The 15,719-nt window shown below is 37.2% G+C and overlaps 1 protein-coding gene across 3 annotated transcripts in view; it reads left to right on the top strand.

The window, feature by feature from the left end:
* Positions 1-15,719, top strand: part of ACSS3 (acyl-CoA synthetase short chain family member 3) — a 55,937-nt gene that overhangs the window by 27,390 nt on the left and 12,828 nt on the right. For all 3 annotated transcript variants that reach the window (XM_032221048.1, XM_032221049.1, XM_032221050.1), the window contains 2 exons: positions 1,323-1,474; positions 4,717-4,820. In XM_032221048.1, coding sequence (XP_032076939.1) covers positions 1,323-1,474; positions 4,717-4,820 — 256 coding nt within the window. The remainder of the gene's footprint in view (positions 1-1,322; positions 1,475-4,716; positions 4,821-15,719) is intronic.

The following is a 15,719-nucleotide window of genomic DNA, read 5'->3' as shown; positions in this document are numbered from 1 at the left end:
GCAAGCCTGAAGTTGGCATGTTCCACATCTCTATGTACTAGAGGTGAAGACTGGAAGCTTTTTCCTTTGATTTTAAAATAAATTACTTTTTCCACATTATATGCCATCTGGAGACCTATATTTTATTCAGCTTCTAAGTAGTGAGTTTTAAAAACACCTTTTAAAAAAAGTACATGTTGTGCGATTTTCTTTGATAATGTATGTATTTTTATCATGATTATCTTTGTGCTTTTTTTTCTGTTATTTTAAAAATAATAAACTAAACAAACATCTAGGTTATGAGAACAAATCAATTTCATATACATTCTCTCTCTCCCTCTCTCTTTCCCTCCCCCCCTCTCATCATTTTTATTCTGGTTCCATCATGAGATAAGACTGGTCAGCAAGCTGTTCAATATTAGCAAATAACCAATTCGTAAACTTACCATCACTAGTAATTTTGACAAAATGAGAGTGGCTTGGATGCGCAGGCTGCTCTTCTGCATCTTAAAGCCTTTGTTAGAAGGCTGAACTAAGATTATATAGAAACACTTGCAATATGTGGGAGAACTGGGATGTTGTGGGTACCAGGCAAGCATTCCCCAATAGAATATTTCAGCAGTGGGCCTCACAGCCTTAAAAGCTCTGTGACTTATAGCCAATTGCTTTACTCCATTGTGGTAACAGGGAAAAATCTTACTAAAGATGCTTGCAAGGCCCAGGCAGGTTAATAAGATAGTGACTTTTCTTGAAACTATTAGCACCAAGTTGTTGAGGAATTTAAAAAGTTAATTTGGAAACAAAAAGTATACCCAAAGTCTGAGCCACTGAGATAGTATTATATAGGTAAAAGGAAAACATGAGAGAATGAATAAGTGAGGACTCTTGAGTTGAGCTCAATTTTGATAATTTTCATAGATACTTGCATGAAGTTTTCTTGATAACAATTTGGGAGGAGTTTAGTTTGGGGTATAGGTCTGGGATTCCCAAATAGTGATATCTAGGCTTGAATCTGCTTGAAACCCAAAGAAGGTCAGTCTGGTTTTGTACCTGCTGAGATGTGTATGCAATGTGTTAATAATTACCTGGTAACAATTCAATGCAGTACTTGCAAGACATGTTTTTTTGTTCCTCGGTAATTTATTCAGTGCATCACCAGACAGCCTTGACATGCTAATGTGGGTGCATATGAATAATTTTCTCATGTTCGTATAAATGCATTTTAATCATTGTTTCAGCATTCTGCTGACAAGTTGATGCCATGTTGCAATGAGCCTTAAACTGTGAAAGAATTATACAATACTTTTTACCTAATTATACTTTTAAAACTAATCTCCTTATAGGGAAAACCTGTAGGAACTCCAGATGCAGGTGCTTTTTTCCGTGTGCTGTCAGAATATGGAGTAGTGGCTCTTTTTACTGCACCAACTGCAATTAGAGCAATACGTCAACAGGACCCTGAGGCTGTCCTGGGGAAACGGTACAATTTGACAAGGTGAATTTTGGTCTCTTTGCTTATCCTATTTGCAGATGATGCAAAATTGGGTATGATGGCAAAGCCCTAGAAAACAGAAATAACATTAAAATGGGCCTTGATTGGACAAATGGCTTTAATAAGCTCAACAAACTAGGACGGCAAGAACAACACTTTCTGAATGTGGCTTTGATCTCATTAAACTTGTTTTGTATTTATTCTGAATATTTCCTCCGTGGCAGATGCACTTCTAATCTCATTTCTTTCATTCGGGAATCTATTTGAAAGATATTGTCAGATAACATCAGTTACCTGATACCTTAATTCTCTTTGTCTTTAGAAAATATCATCTTCTAAAACAATTGCCACTTCTCATTATTGTTAGGCTTATTCATATTATTTAATTCCTGAACTCTGCCATATTAGAATTTGTTGGTGAAAAAGTGTTGTTTTGTATACTTTTACCTTCACACTAGATAGAACTGGATGATGAACTGGAGTGAACTTGTATTTTTAATTGAACAGAGAAGTAATGATCTTCTGCGATAATCCCCTTTGCTGTTGTGCTGTTTTGGCACAGTGCCTGGTTCTGAGTATATATATAAACTTTTAGTTATGTAAAGAAGAAAAAGTGTACTACTTGCATTAACCAAACAAAAGCTAGGCAATATTACACAGAGACAAGAATCACTTGAGGTAACAGTTACATAGTTCACTGGGAATGTAAAGCTTGCCTAGAGATAGTAGTTCATCTTCTCAATAGGCTGAGCACTCTCCTAAGCAGCACATTTCAAAAGCACAATGCCCGCTTAAAGTGATCCCATAATAAAAATACAGCCACAAGCTCCTTTTGCAAAAATGTTGCGGAGTTGTGTCATTCTTCTCTTGGTTGCTTGATCGCCCCCGGATCTTCCTCTTTGGCCAGTTCAAATCCTGTTTGCCTCTGAACTCTGGAAGTGAGAGTCACCAGCCCCAATCCTCCCTCCCCCCAAATCGACTAAACAATTTCCTTGCTTGACAGCCTGAAACTTGGCAGCTTCTAGCTTCCCCTCACTGCTTGATTGTCCTAACTAATCTGAATCTCATGCACTTAACCACAGCATTATGTGGCTGCAAGGAGTTGTGAGCCCTTTGAGATTGGTCTAGAAGCAGTACAAAGACTACAGGCAGGGGTGTCCAAACTTGGGAACTTTAAGACTTGTGAACTTCAACTCCCAGAATGGCTGGCTTAAAGTTCCCAAGTTTGGACACCCCTGACTACAGGAATGCCACATTATTGTTGGATGGTAAACCCAGGGAGTGCCCTTTTGCCCCCTAGTATACCAGACATAATTAAGGGGGAATTATTTCAAGTTTGTTTCTTATGCTTTATTTAATTCCCAGGACACTCTCTTACTATTGATTAACTGTTACTGCATATTTTCCTCAAAATTATCTCAGCACATTTCTAAAGGAATGGAGTCCCAGCAGGGTGCAGTACTGCAAGAAGATAAACATTGTCCCTTGTTCCCTTTATCTCCCCAGGCTGCCTCTTACAATCATTTCTTTTTACTACCTCTTGTTCTTCAAGATAAATTCCTTCTGCTCCTCTATTTTGTCTTTATAGGTCTGTGTATATGTGTCTATCTTTCACATGCACAACAGCATTTTCTTCTTAATGAACAAATCTAACCTTTGGTTCTTCTCTCTTTATTTCTTTTAATCTCTCCATTCTGAAAAGTCACCTGTTCTATTTTTCTTCTGGATGTCATGCTTTCAAGCAAGAAGTCTTTTATCACTTCTACATACATTAGTATCTGATGCAGTGGTGGGTTTCAAATTTTTTTAAAACCTCTTCCGTAGGTGTGGCCTGCTTTGTGGGAGTGTCTTGCTGGCCATGTGACTGGGTGGGAGTGGCTTGGCAGTCATGTGACTGGGTGGGCGTGGCAAATTTGTAAAATGTGGTGAAACTCACTTAACAACGCCCTTGCTTAGCAACCAAAATGTTGGTTCAGAAACTCTGGCATTTGAAGTACGCAAGTCTTAAAGCTGTCAAGTGACAAGACCCTTGCACCCCTAATTCTTTAGAAAAAAACCCCAGGGGTGTTCAAACATGACAGCTTTAAGACTTGTGGACTTCAACTCCCAGAATTCCTCCTCTCGCTCTTCATCTTGATGATGTGCGGACTGGCGGGGGGAAGGAGCTGAAACCGGTTTTAAACGGCACTATAGATTTGTGGAGCCTCTTCTATAGAAGAGGTTAGAACTGGCAGGAACCCACCCCTGATCTGATGGTTCTATTGCCTTTGATTCCAGCTTCTAGCCACTACAGACTTTTTAAATCAGATCTCTAGCACTCATGTTAATTTCTTTACCCTTCCTTCAAAACCTATACACATTTGCATAAATGTACTTATTATCCAGCTCTATTGTAAGTCAGTACCACTGTAATTGTAACAGCTGTAGTAACAGAACCCTGCAAGTTTGAATCCTTCCTTATCTTTGTGCTATCTAGGAAGGCACTGGTATAAGCCATTTACTCATTTTATATATTGGCTGAGACTTGAACCCCTCTTATCTGACTACTGCATTGGTAGCAGCTCTTCTTCATCCTCTTCAGGGCCATTCTTTTTGCTCTCTACATCTACACAAGAAATTTCCTTCATCTAACAATGTACTGCGTGTGTGTAATGATAGAAGAATCTTGTTTCAGCAGCACATGCCATCAGCTACTTGCAAATTATGTATGTTTGCTGTGCAAAAGGGAAATGTAGTAATCCTTGAATGAACAATGAACAATCAATCCAGGTTACAGACAATATACTAAAATAAATGTTTTTGTCTCAAATGTCACAGGTTCTTTTGCTGCAGTAAACTAACATGATCACCTATTTGGAAATCCTTGTAAGATAGAGAATCTGAGGCTCTAGGGGTTATAAGCCATCCTTAAAAATCATATTTATGAAATTAGAAATTTCCCAAAGTTGTTACAAATCATACTTCTTAAAGTGACAGGAGGATAATTGATATGAATTGATAGTAAATACATTCATTGTAATTATTTTTCATTACCTGAAAATGTGAATATAAAGAAGCCAACTTGAGTTTTTATCCTGCCCTCCCTGCTGGTGCAGCATTCAAATATAAAATGTAAAAAAAGGAAATATCCCTGCTTTATAACTCTTCTGTAATTAGGAAACAATATTATACATAACTGCATCTATCATTATATGTTTACATTTCTTAGTAGGAAATTAATGTTGAAAAAATCCTATTTAATGTAGGTTTCGAACGTTATTTGTAGCTGGTGAACGCTGTGATGTGGATACATTAGAATGGTGCAAACAAATTTTCAAGGTACCAGTTTTGGATCATTGGTGGCAAACTGGTGAGTTGATTATACCTGTCTGAAAACAAATCCACATAAGCAGTTTTACCTCTTTTCTGATTGAAGTTTGAATTTCAGATTAGTTCACATGTGTGGCACCTTAAATTTTTTCATTAATTTGGAATCCTTTTTATAGCTTCTGTACTGTCTTCCTACTTTATTTTGCTTTCTTTTACTATATCTGTATTTTTTATTGATTTGAACTATTGTGTTTATGTAAGAATCATGAATTAATGGAATACTACCATGTTTCCACGAAAATAAGACAGGGTTTATTTTCTTTTGACCCCCCCCCCCCAAATAAGCACATGGCCTTATTTTCAGGGGGGTCTTATTATTTTTGAGGTGCAGGAGGCGGTGAGCGTGGTCACCTCATGGCTGCTGCTGTGTTGCAATATTTTCAGGGAGGGCTTATTTTTTTGGGAGGGCTTATTTTAGTGCATGTGCTTAAAAGCCCGATTGGCCTTATTATCCGGGGAGGTCTTATTTTCAGGGAAACAGGATATTGTCTTGGGAAAACAAAAGACTGCTATGCACTTATTATTATTTTTCTTATATGTATGTAAAATGGGAAGGAATAGAGTTGAAATTCACCAGTAGGAAAACTCCAGCTATGTAAAAATTACATATAGTAGAATTTTTTTTTACTCTCAAATCAGATGTAAGCAAGCAAGATTTGTACATAAATCACACCCTCAAAACTGGTAGCAAATGTTGGGAGAAAATAGCTACCATTTGCAATCTGATAGGTATTTGGAAAAAAGATAGAGTTTTAAATGGGGAGAGCACTGACCTTGGAGAAAGTTTGTCTGAAAAATGAGTCTTCTGATGCTGGTTACATCCCATCTATCTAACCCCACTCATCAGTAGCCATTTGGATTGTTTGAGGAGTTGCAGAGAGCAAATTCACCATTCTTGGCCTTTAGTCCCAATATTGCCATGAGGTTGAACACAGGGAGGACATAGAAGTGATGCAGTTTTTCTCATGGATTGAGTCATAAATACTTCTTGAATAGCTTTGTTGTCATAGCTATTTTCATAGTCCATCCTGAAAGACATGGAGGCTAGACAGCCATTGCTGCAGCTGTTCTTTTGCTTCATTCTGGAAAGGCCAGCTCAAATTGGGAAAAAAAACCTGTCAACCAAATTCCAGCCATGTGTTTACTAATGATTTATCTATCTTCACTGGCTAGAGTGTTGATTTAACAGTAATAAACAGAAGCTTTATGTTGTCATGTTGATGATAGGCGATGCTGGAATATGTTGTAACTCACCACTGAGAAATGACTACTGAGAGTCTCTTGTGAGATTGGCTTCATGGAGATGTTGCTGTAACCACAAACAAACAATCTGGATGAAACTGAGTAGCAGCTGAAGTGCCAGTTATGTCTATAATGGGCTGGGTGGAGTCCCTCTGCTCCATCCGGTTATTCTTAGCTTATAAAATAAGATTGGAAGTGGTTCAAAATTGCTCTCAGGGCAGAAATACCCAGACCATCCCAGACTCATGGCTGTCCAATCTTTGTTTGAAAACCTCCAATGATGGACCACCTATGATTCCAGAAAAGAGGCTACATCACTGTTTAATAGCTGTCATGATCAATAAATTCATCCTGGTTTTAAGTTTAAATCTCTCTAAAGCTTTCACCCCTTGGTCCTTGTCCTGGTCCTCAGGCACTAAAGAAAATGAATCCACATCCTCTTAAATAGATGAGCCACAACAACTGTCTCTAGAGCCATTTAAAATATCAAATGATCCCAACAAATAGGTATTATATTCTCTATATTTCCTCAATACATTAAAGATTTTCCTTCCCTTCAGTTAAGTCAAAGCTTTCTTACTGCTGTGCCCATTATTATTGGTCACTGTAACTTATTTTTATAGCATTCCTCAATGTACTATTAGCAGACAGAGGACAGTTGAAATGCTATTTATTAAAGCCCACGTATCTGAAGGAGCTGCAGCTGACATTGAGATGTGAACAAGAATGTATAACAAATGGCAGAACTGAGGATTTTTCTCATAGAGCCTAGGACATGAGAGGCAGATTTATGTGTAGTCACACTAAGTGGAGGATTAAGTGAGATTACACATAATTAAGTAGAGATGTTTAAGAATTTGAACTAATTAAGTAGAGATTAATTAGTATAAATTCTGAAACGTAGCAGATAGTGGGGAATAGCCAAGTCAAAATGATGTTCAAGTTGGGAGTCAATCATTGTACAAATTGAATAAAACTGAATTTATAAAATAAAGGCAAATAATACATACGTGCCTTATTATCATGTTCCATGCAGAAGAAATAAAAGACATTTAGTTAACATATCTGGTAATAGTACTCAGGTTAGTATGCCAACTTTAATCCCACTTTAAAAATAAAAGTGATGAAAAGCTTTTGCTAAATATAGAATTAAAGGAGAAATTATGGAAATCATAGGGTTGGGTGATTTTTGTTTCTCAATTGCCCAACGAAGGCAGCATTTATTCAGTGAGAGAGGACAGGCCTTTGAAAACAGTACTGCTATTGTCTTCATTTTCTTTCCTTTCTTCTGAAATTTTTAATAGTGATGATACAAATCTTATCTTTGAATCATCATTTACTTGAACCAGCTTTTCAAAATGCCATCAAAATTAGAAAGATATATGTTCCCACCCCACCCCAATTTCAATACCTCTGTTGGTAGCCCAGCTTTATCCCTCTGAACGTATCCCCACATGCATTTTCTCTCATTTTTTCTAATTTTGGAACTGCATATGTATGGCATCTCACTTTCTTCTGAAATTGTATGTGTTAAGCTAGCACAAATCCAGTGTTTTTTTCCAGGCTCCTTCCTTGCCTTACACAGTCCGTTACTGATTGCAGTAAAAGAAAGACTAATCTAAGTTCAGACATGGATCTAATCTCAAAGTAATTGTAAGGTGTGCTAAAGGAGAGAGCGATGGTGGGAAGTTTTTCCAATCTCATTTGCATAAATGAGAGAAGCTCTGACTGCCATTAGTTTTATATGTTTCTCTGAAAATGTTACAGGTTGCTGATGTCATTTCTGTTGCCTAGCAACGGCTTTTCCCCTTGTTCTGTGACTAGGGTCTTCATTAGGTAAGGTAGATATTTTTACTGATGGTTTGTGAATAGGGAACTGAGAGTTAAACTCCATGAATTTCTTTTATAGAAAGAATAATCCTTTGGTAGATTTAAGACAGACCTGATGGATCTTTTCCTGGGGAAAGAGTACAAAAGAGGTTATGAAACACTAATCCCTACTGTAGATGATTTTTCTCATATTTAAAAATAGCATCTGTCTGATATGTTCTCTTTTGTCTATGGTGGGCTACTGACATTAAAGCAGACATAACACATTTTTGGAAGCAGTTACATTATAAATGTTTAACACTGATATATGAGTTTCTTTTGTGTTAATCATCTGCGTCTTGTCCATTGAACATCAGTTGCGATTGTATAGAATGAAAAACATAATAAAATATATATATTAGAACATCAGTTGCTAAGTACCTTAAAGGTGGAAATGAGTAAGATGTTTTGATTCTATTCAAAATTGGAAAAAAAAAGATTGTCATTAAAATGGTACGATGTGCTGGTACACAAGAGAGTAAAAAGTACTGACAATAGTCTTCAAGTTTTTTCTGCCACTTGGTCTTAACAAGTTATGTCTGTTTATTTTCTTCTTTCCAAAATACAATTGCAATTGTGATCCTTATTGCTTTCTTCTCCCTTATGTAGGATGTGCTATGAAAGAAAAGTTTCTTTTTTAAATTGGGAAATTAAATAAGTAAAATAACCATTTCAGCTATCTAAATTTTAAGAGGTAAATAATTAATTGACACGACTCATTGTATGAAAAGCAAGACAAAATACTCTGATTGCCATTATTCCTATGGGTACATATTGTCCAGTTCAATTAATAGAAATATGGTTCCAGTTCATTAAAAATGATATTCTTCAATATTTTTCTAGATTAGCTACCATAGAGTCCGTAATATAGTCAACAGATATTCCTTTGGCTTGATGAAGTTTGGATGTTTTTAATCATTGAATATATATATATATATATATATCTCCCTCTCAGAGGGGGGGGGGGAGAGAGACTGAAATCTGTGTCCATGTGGCAAATCAAATGTGTTGCTATATATAATATATATAATCTTTAAAAAGCATTTGCTCTGTTCAGAACATCATGTCCTTTTTACAAGAAATCTTCATGTACACATTAGCTACAAGATGCTTAAAGAATTGTGTTAATACTTCGGCTGGTGGTCAGTCAGGAGCCAATAGGTTCTTTAAGATTCAGTAGGTTCAAACCCGGTTGAAATGGCCAAAGAGGATTTGATTGAATAAATAGAAAAAAGGGAATATAGAAAGATGTAACAATCTACATCCCTTCAATATGCCAGGAACTCCAGGAATGGCAATGATAGATGTTTTGGAACTGGCAGTCATGCAGGACTTTCCTGGGATTTTGGGTCAGGGTTCAAACTCTTTATGGGGTTTTAATAACTTTCTTAAGAGATGGGAAGTATAAACAATAAAATATGGAGATGGCTTGGCAGCCCCTCTTGGTCCTTACTGGTGGAATCTTTGCCAAGAATATTTTCAAGGAAAAGCAGATTCTTAGCTGATAGCACTTTGGGCTGTCTGATTATGGGTTTCCTAATTACATATCTTGTCAATACCCTGAAAACCTGGCTGGACTTCATAAAAGCAGTTTTTAGTTATTGTTCCCTGTATTACTGGCAGATGTCTTCATTTAGGGATTAGATTAGGGAGCTGGCATTGTCCTCTTTATCATAATAGTTACAAGTAATGGTACAAATATGGGGTAAACAAGATTGATTAACAAGAATGGAATTAGCAAAACATGCTGAATAACTTCTGAATTCATGCATGGGCGAATTTGTAACTCAAACTTTGCCAAGTTTTATACAAAGTCATTGGCTGGCCACAAAACTCTTTTTGCATAAGTATGTCTTATATGTTCAAAAAAGAAAAACTTGTCCACAACGCTAACTGTTCACCAATTTTGCACCAACAGTTGCAAAATAATAATAATAATAATAAAAAAAAGCAGACTGAATCATTTTTTAAAAAGTACAATAATTCATTATTCCAAGTAGACATCTTCTTCCATAGGCTCCATACTATGGAAGGAGCTTGTCTACTTGGAAGAATGAATTATTGTACTTTTAAAAAATGATTCAGTCTGCTTATTTTTTTGCATCTGTCTTCTGTTGTGCTTTGTTAAAACGTGATGATGTATGAAAAATATGCAACATCAACCTTGTAAAGTGCAAATGAAATTAACTGAAAAATTAAACATGTGCTTGATTTACCTATGGCAGAGTCATGATGATATATAATTAGTGTGGTTGTTTTTGAATATTTGAACTTTTTTCCTTGACTACAACTGTTTTATATTATAATGCATTCAACTGCTTATGTATCTTAGTCATTTGTATTTTTATTACTGTGGCATGGCAGTTTCACTCCAGAATCTTCCATTTGTTGACTCTCAGATTATCTTCAGTGTTCACATTTCAAAATTGCCTCCAAAATTTTGGGAAGATGTTGCACATCCCTGCTTTGTAGCTCATGTGTTGAAGGATGTTCTAAACCTGGATTTATTTCCTCACCGGTAGTCCAATAGAATTATTTTCATTATGCTTTATTTCCTGTCCCCCCCCCCCCCCCGAAGCTGAGGACTAACATGTATCTGTTTGCTTCTGATTAGATTTTATCTATTTATAGACGTAACTTATGGCTTGTTTTGTATTTGTTTGCCCTACTCCCAGACAGCTGGCTTAAAAAGGTTTGCTGTATAAAGAAAAATCAACTTAAATGTGCTCTTTCTATACTTCTGGTGTTTGCTTTGGTAACAAGGCCAGTGAATAATTTTGAAAAAAAAAAAAAAACATCAGTTACTGCCACTAACATGGCTGATGGTAAAAAACAGGTAAATTTTGACAGCTGGAGTAGTGAGTCCAACTATGTAGTCAAAACTTTTAAGTTTGCTTTAGAGAGATCAGGTCTACTTTCTTTGGTGGTCTTAATGCTGCTATTATTAGTAAAGGTAGAACAGAGCTCTCAAAGTATTTAGAGAGCCCTTGTCCTAATTTTTTAGCAATAGCAATATCAGGATTGCTGGAGGAAGCACTAAGAATGCCGGAGCTATCATTTTCTCTAGTTATGTCGATGCTTCTTCTCCATTGAATATTATGTCAGTGCAGTAGGGGAAAGCAGAAAGGCCATGAAGTTAGCTGTGGTGTTATCAGGTTTGCCTGCTGCAATCAAAAGCAACTGGTAGAGCAGGGCACACTCCTTGCACTGACATCACACATCATGTAAAAAGCAAGGTTTGTTTTAGAAGATGAAAAACATTACTTCTCTACCAGATTAGAAAAACTTGCCAGATGGCCTTGGCAATATGTATGGGTCATGCTGACATATTTTTTTAGAATAGTAAAAGTTATGAAATTGTGTTAGTGTGCCTCTGTTCCTGTCTTCTGTTGGTTAAAAAAAAAGGTAAAGGAGTCCCTATGGATTTTACTCCATTGGTTGTTGCCAAATATAGGGGGCAGTGCTCGTGCTGTTATCTTCCCACCAAGATTGATACCTGTTTATCTATTCACATTTGCATGCTTTTGAACTGCTAGGTACACAGGAGCTGGGATGAAAACAGGAGCTCACTTGGTCATGTTGTTCTCAGGTATAAAAGCTGGTCTGCCCGTATTCCAGGCGACAAGCCCAAGGTCTTAACCACTGAGCCACCCCTGTCTTCTGGAGTTACAAGTTTTATTTTTACTGAAGTAGAATCAGCCTTATTTGAAGCAGTATCTTAAAAACTGCATTATTTCTGCTGGGAAGTAACTGGCAGCACATATGAACTGAGTTTATTTGATTTTTATCCTGCTTTATTTATATAGATAACTCAAGGGGTGAATATACCAGATACTCTGTCCTTCTCCTATTTTCCCCACAACAATCCAGTGAAGTGAATTGTGGAGAGAGGGGTGGGGGGGAGGGAGAGAGAGACTGAGACGCTGAGAGACTGGTCCAAAGTCACCCAGCTGCATTTTTATGCTGATTTTTGTTTTTGGATCCATCATTCAAAGCATTTAGATAAAGAATGAGACACATTTTCTGTTTAAAGATCATGTTTGTTCACTATATAGTGGCAGATGAAGCCATACTGGACATGAATCTCAGCAAATTTCTGCTTCGCCTATCTCCTTTTCATTAGATTTTTACTTTTTATTATTTTTATCTGGTTTTAAATCTATTTTTATTCATTTAGATGGCCCTTTCCTTATATTAATTCAATACCTTCCTCCCTTTTAAAGATGCTTTTAGATATTTTTTTAATTTATTTGTCTAATGGAGAAAATGTCCTGATTCATAGAACTACACAAAAGGAACAGAAGTTTTACTTTGAGTCTCAATCTACATCAGGAGTAGAGTCTGAACAGAGCTAGTAACTCCAAAACCACCAGAATATGTCTACTGCTCTCCCTCAACTGGAGAACTCTATAAATCAATAGATAAATCAGTAAGAATATATAATAGAATAGAGCAGAGCAGAGCTGGAAGGGACCTTGGAGGTCTTCTAGTCCAGCCCCCTGCTCAAGGAGGAGAATCTATACCATCTCAGACAAGTGACTGTCCAGTCTCTTTTTAAAAACCTCCATTGATGGAATGCACTGATGGAGATTAATGATTTAATCTCTCTTTAACATGTGCTTCTCAAACAGACTTGCTAGAAAATCAATATTTTTAGAAGTCTGATAAAAGTATATTTGAATAAAAAAGCCATTAAGGAAAAATGCTTCTAAAGTTTTTTCCAAAAGGTATTGCAAATACAGAAATCCCTTGGAATCACCTTTACACCTCAATAAAATGTAATAAATATAAATTGGATTTCTATTAATATTTCTATTAAAAAGCCCCCTTTCTTTGAGTTTGTTATTATGTATTTAAGTTTCTCAAGTACATTTAATAGCCATAGAGCGGCTTCCCCATTCAAGGAATATTTCTATGACTTTCCTAAGTTTAATTTTTATACAATGTTAATTAGACTGAGAAATTATTTGGCATCCTTTCAGTTTATTCTAATTGGGTCTGCAGAGATATAACTATTAAGCCTGTACTGCCTTTCTACAAATTTGATCTCACTGCCAATATAAAACTGGAAACCCAGACCTCATATGTAGGATGACTCTAATAAGTAGTTATAAAGTTGACCATCTGTCCTGGTACGTACTCGTTCATCTTTCTGTTAGACCTAGTTCAGTGCCAGTAACCTAATTTCTTTAGGATACTGGACTAGATATTTTTGTGTTTAATTGACTTGGTGACTCCCATTATCCAGTCCCTTTTCCAATTAACTTCCAGTGCCCAATCACAACACCCCCTCCCCTTCCAATTTCTCAATTGAAAAATGGTAACGTTCCAGGTGAAGATTCTGATTGGTGGGCTTTCATGTTAGCTGCCTTGGTTATTCATATTAACAATTCCTCGTCATTTCCAATAAAGATGGGATTAATTCTATCACTGTTCCAACATATAAGAAAATTGATAGACAAAATACTGCTAATACTGCTATGTTGGGACTAGAAGAAATATAGCTTCTCATAGGATGGAGCTTTCATAGAAGTAAGGATTGATTCAGAGTTGCCAAAAAAAGGGGAAAGTATTTAAACACCTGAGATATGTTAAAAATCAGAGATAAATGGCAGAGATAAGTGCCAAAAACTGAGAGACACACTGATGATATGCATGTGTACCATGAAGAAACATCCAAGTTCACAATTCGGCCTAAAACTTTAAATGGTGGTTGCCATCTGTGTCCAAAATACTAGACTGATTTGATAATATAAAAGGCAGATTTCTGCCATTTATTCCTTTTATCACCTTTTGATCATGAATGCCTATTTCAAGACTATCTCTTATTTCTCTAACACATTCTATTACCAATTAGTGCTATGTCCTTTGCAATTGTGAAGATTGAAGGTATTTTTTCCCATCATATTTTCTTCTCTTCCATACATACAGTCCCCTTATTGTGATCCTCTCAATTTACCCCTTATTGTAGAAGATTTCAATAAGACTCAGGTTGCAAACACATGTACATTTATGTGGAAGTAAGTCCTATATGTTTTAGAGGGTTCGCTTCTGCTTAGACATGAATAGAATTGTTATTTAGCATTAATTGTAATACTAAGAATACAGTATTACAGATAGTCCAAAAAGTGATTGGGCTGGAATTCCTCTTGCTAAGTGATATGGTTGTCAAGTATGAAGTCACGTGACTGCATTGATTACCAATGGCAATCCTGTCAGTTTCCAATGCCAATGAGGATTGCAGAGGTCATTAAGCAAGGAGCCCACACAACCACAATGTGGGAAGAGGTACTAAAACTGCATTCCAGACAAGTAGGCTAGTGGGTTAGAGTGATAGGCAAGTAAGCAGGTGCTGTGGGCTGGTACAACATAGAGGCAGGACAATGGGTCGGGATGCCATGAATGGGCATTATGGAAGATGGGAGGTGTTGCAGAGTGGAGGTGGATGGGCTCTATAGAGTAAGAGATCACATGCTGCCCAGTAGCTTCTCATGTGGAAAAGTGGCCGGAGCAAGAGCAACTTAAGAGGAGCAATTTGTGATATGCTGCTGGCTTCCACATTGACTTTGCTTGTGGGAGGGATAGATTGCAAGTGGCAATTACATGAGTGTTGTGGCCCAGCAGGAGCCATTGGAGCTGCCACCAGACTCCAACAGTGAGGGGTCCTATGAGTCGGCTGTGGAGGATGTGGAGGACCCTGGACAGGGTTCTGACTCCGAGCAGGGCGCAGAGAGACTGGTGGTGCCTGAGCCTTGGACCAGTGGGGAGGAGACAAGGGAGAGTGATCCAGAAGCCAACAATGAGTTGTTCCTGGATGCACGCCGTCAAAGAGCTACTAGGCGTCAGGAACAATTATGCAATTACAATTATGCAATTGCAGGAGTCATTAGGCTCCTCTCCAGACTATAAAAAAGACTGCTTGTGCACACACCCCTCTTGCAGAAGTCAACACATTGACTATAGAGAACTGTTGTAACTAACTTGACAGGCTGGATTGCTGCCAAGGTTTGTCTGAGTTGCTGCCAAGGTCCTTATCTGTTTGTTTGCTTGGCTTTCAGCCAAGATTTTGGTCTTGCTATTAAAGTACATTCTAGTTAAGTTGTCTTGGCTTTTGTAACTGGACGGAGGAGGGGGTCAGAACAATGACCTACTGCCTCTGATGATAGGATTATAGGATCCTGAAACCATTGTAATTGGGAGCTGCTTGCCAAGCATCCAAATTATGATTGCATGACTTTGGGGACTCTGAGACAGTTTCACTTTGTTATAAGCCCCACTCATTTGGTACCATCATAACTTTGAACAGTCATTGAATGAGTAGCCATAACACAAGGACTACCTGTTTGCCATATAATCAATCTATTGTATGTGATGAAGACATCCTTAAAAGTCAGGTTAACTTGATAACAAGATTTGCATGCTTTCTGTACTGATTCTAACATTAGCAAAGTGTCATATAAGGGCCTGGACATAATGTTCTTCAGTTCATTTTATTCTCAGATACACTTAGTTAAGTAGGTTAGGTTGACCCATAATAGCTGGCTCCCCATCACCTAATGAGCTCAATGTTCTATTAAGGACTTCTACCAGAGTTTTTTTTAGTGACAGTTCAAGAGTGCTTGTTAAGTTTCCTTAGGTCAGTGCTTCCCAAACCTAAGAAAATTACCCAAGATTGTCAAAAGTGGTTTTTCTTTGAGTAAATGACAGGTGAATCCATTACCCAATCACAAAAGGGCCATTTAAAGAAGGATTTTCTGATAAGCAGTAA

Source organism: Thamnophis elegans, chromosome 7, assembly GCF_009769535.1.
Source record: "Thamnophis elegans isolate rThaEle1 chromosome 7, rThaEle1.pri, whole genome shotgun sequence".
NCBI lineage: Eukaryota > Metazoa > Chordata > Lepidosauria > Squamata > Colubridae > Thamnophis > Thamnophis elegans.
This window is presented reverse-complemented; position numbering and strand designations above follow the sequence as displayed.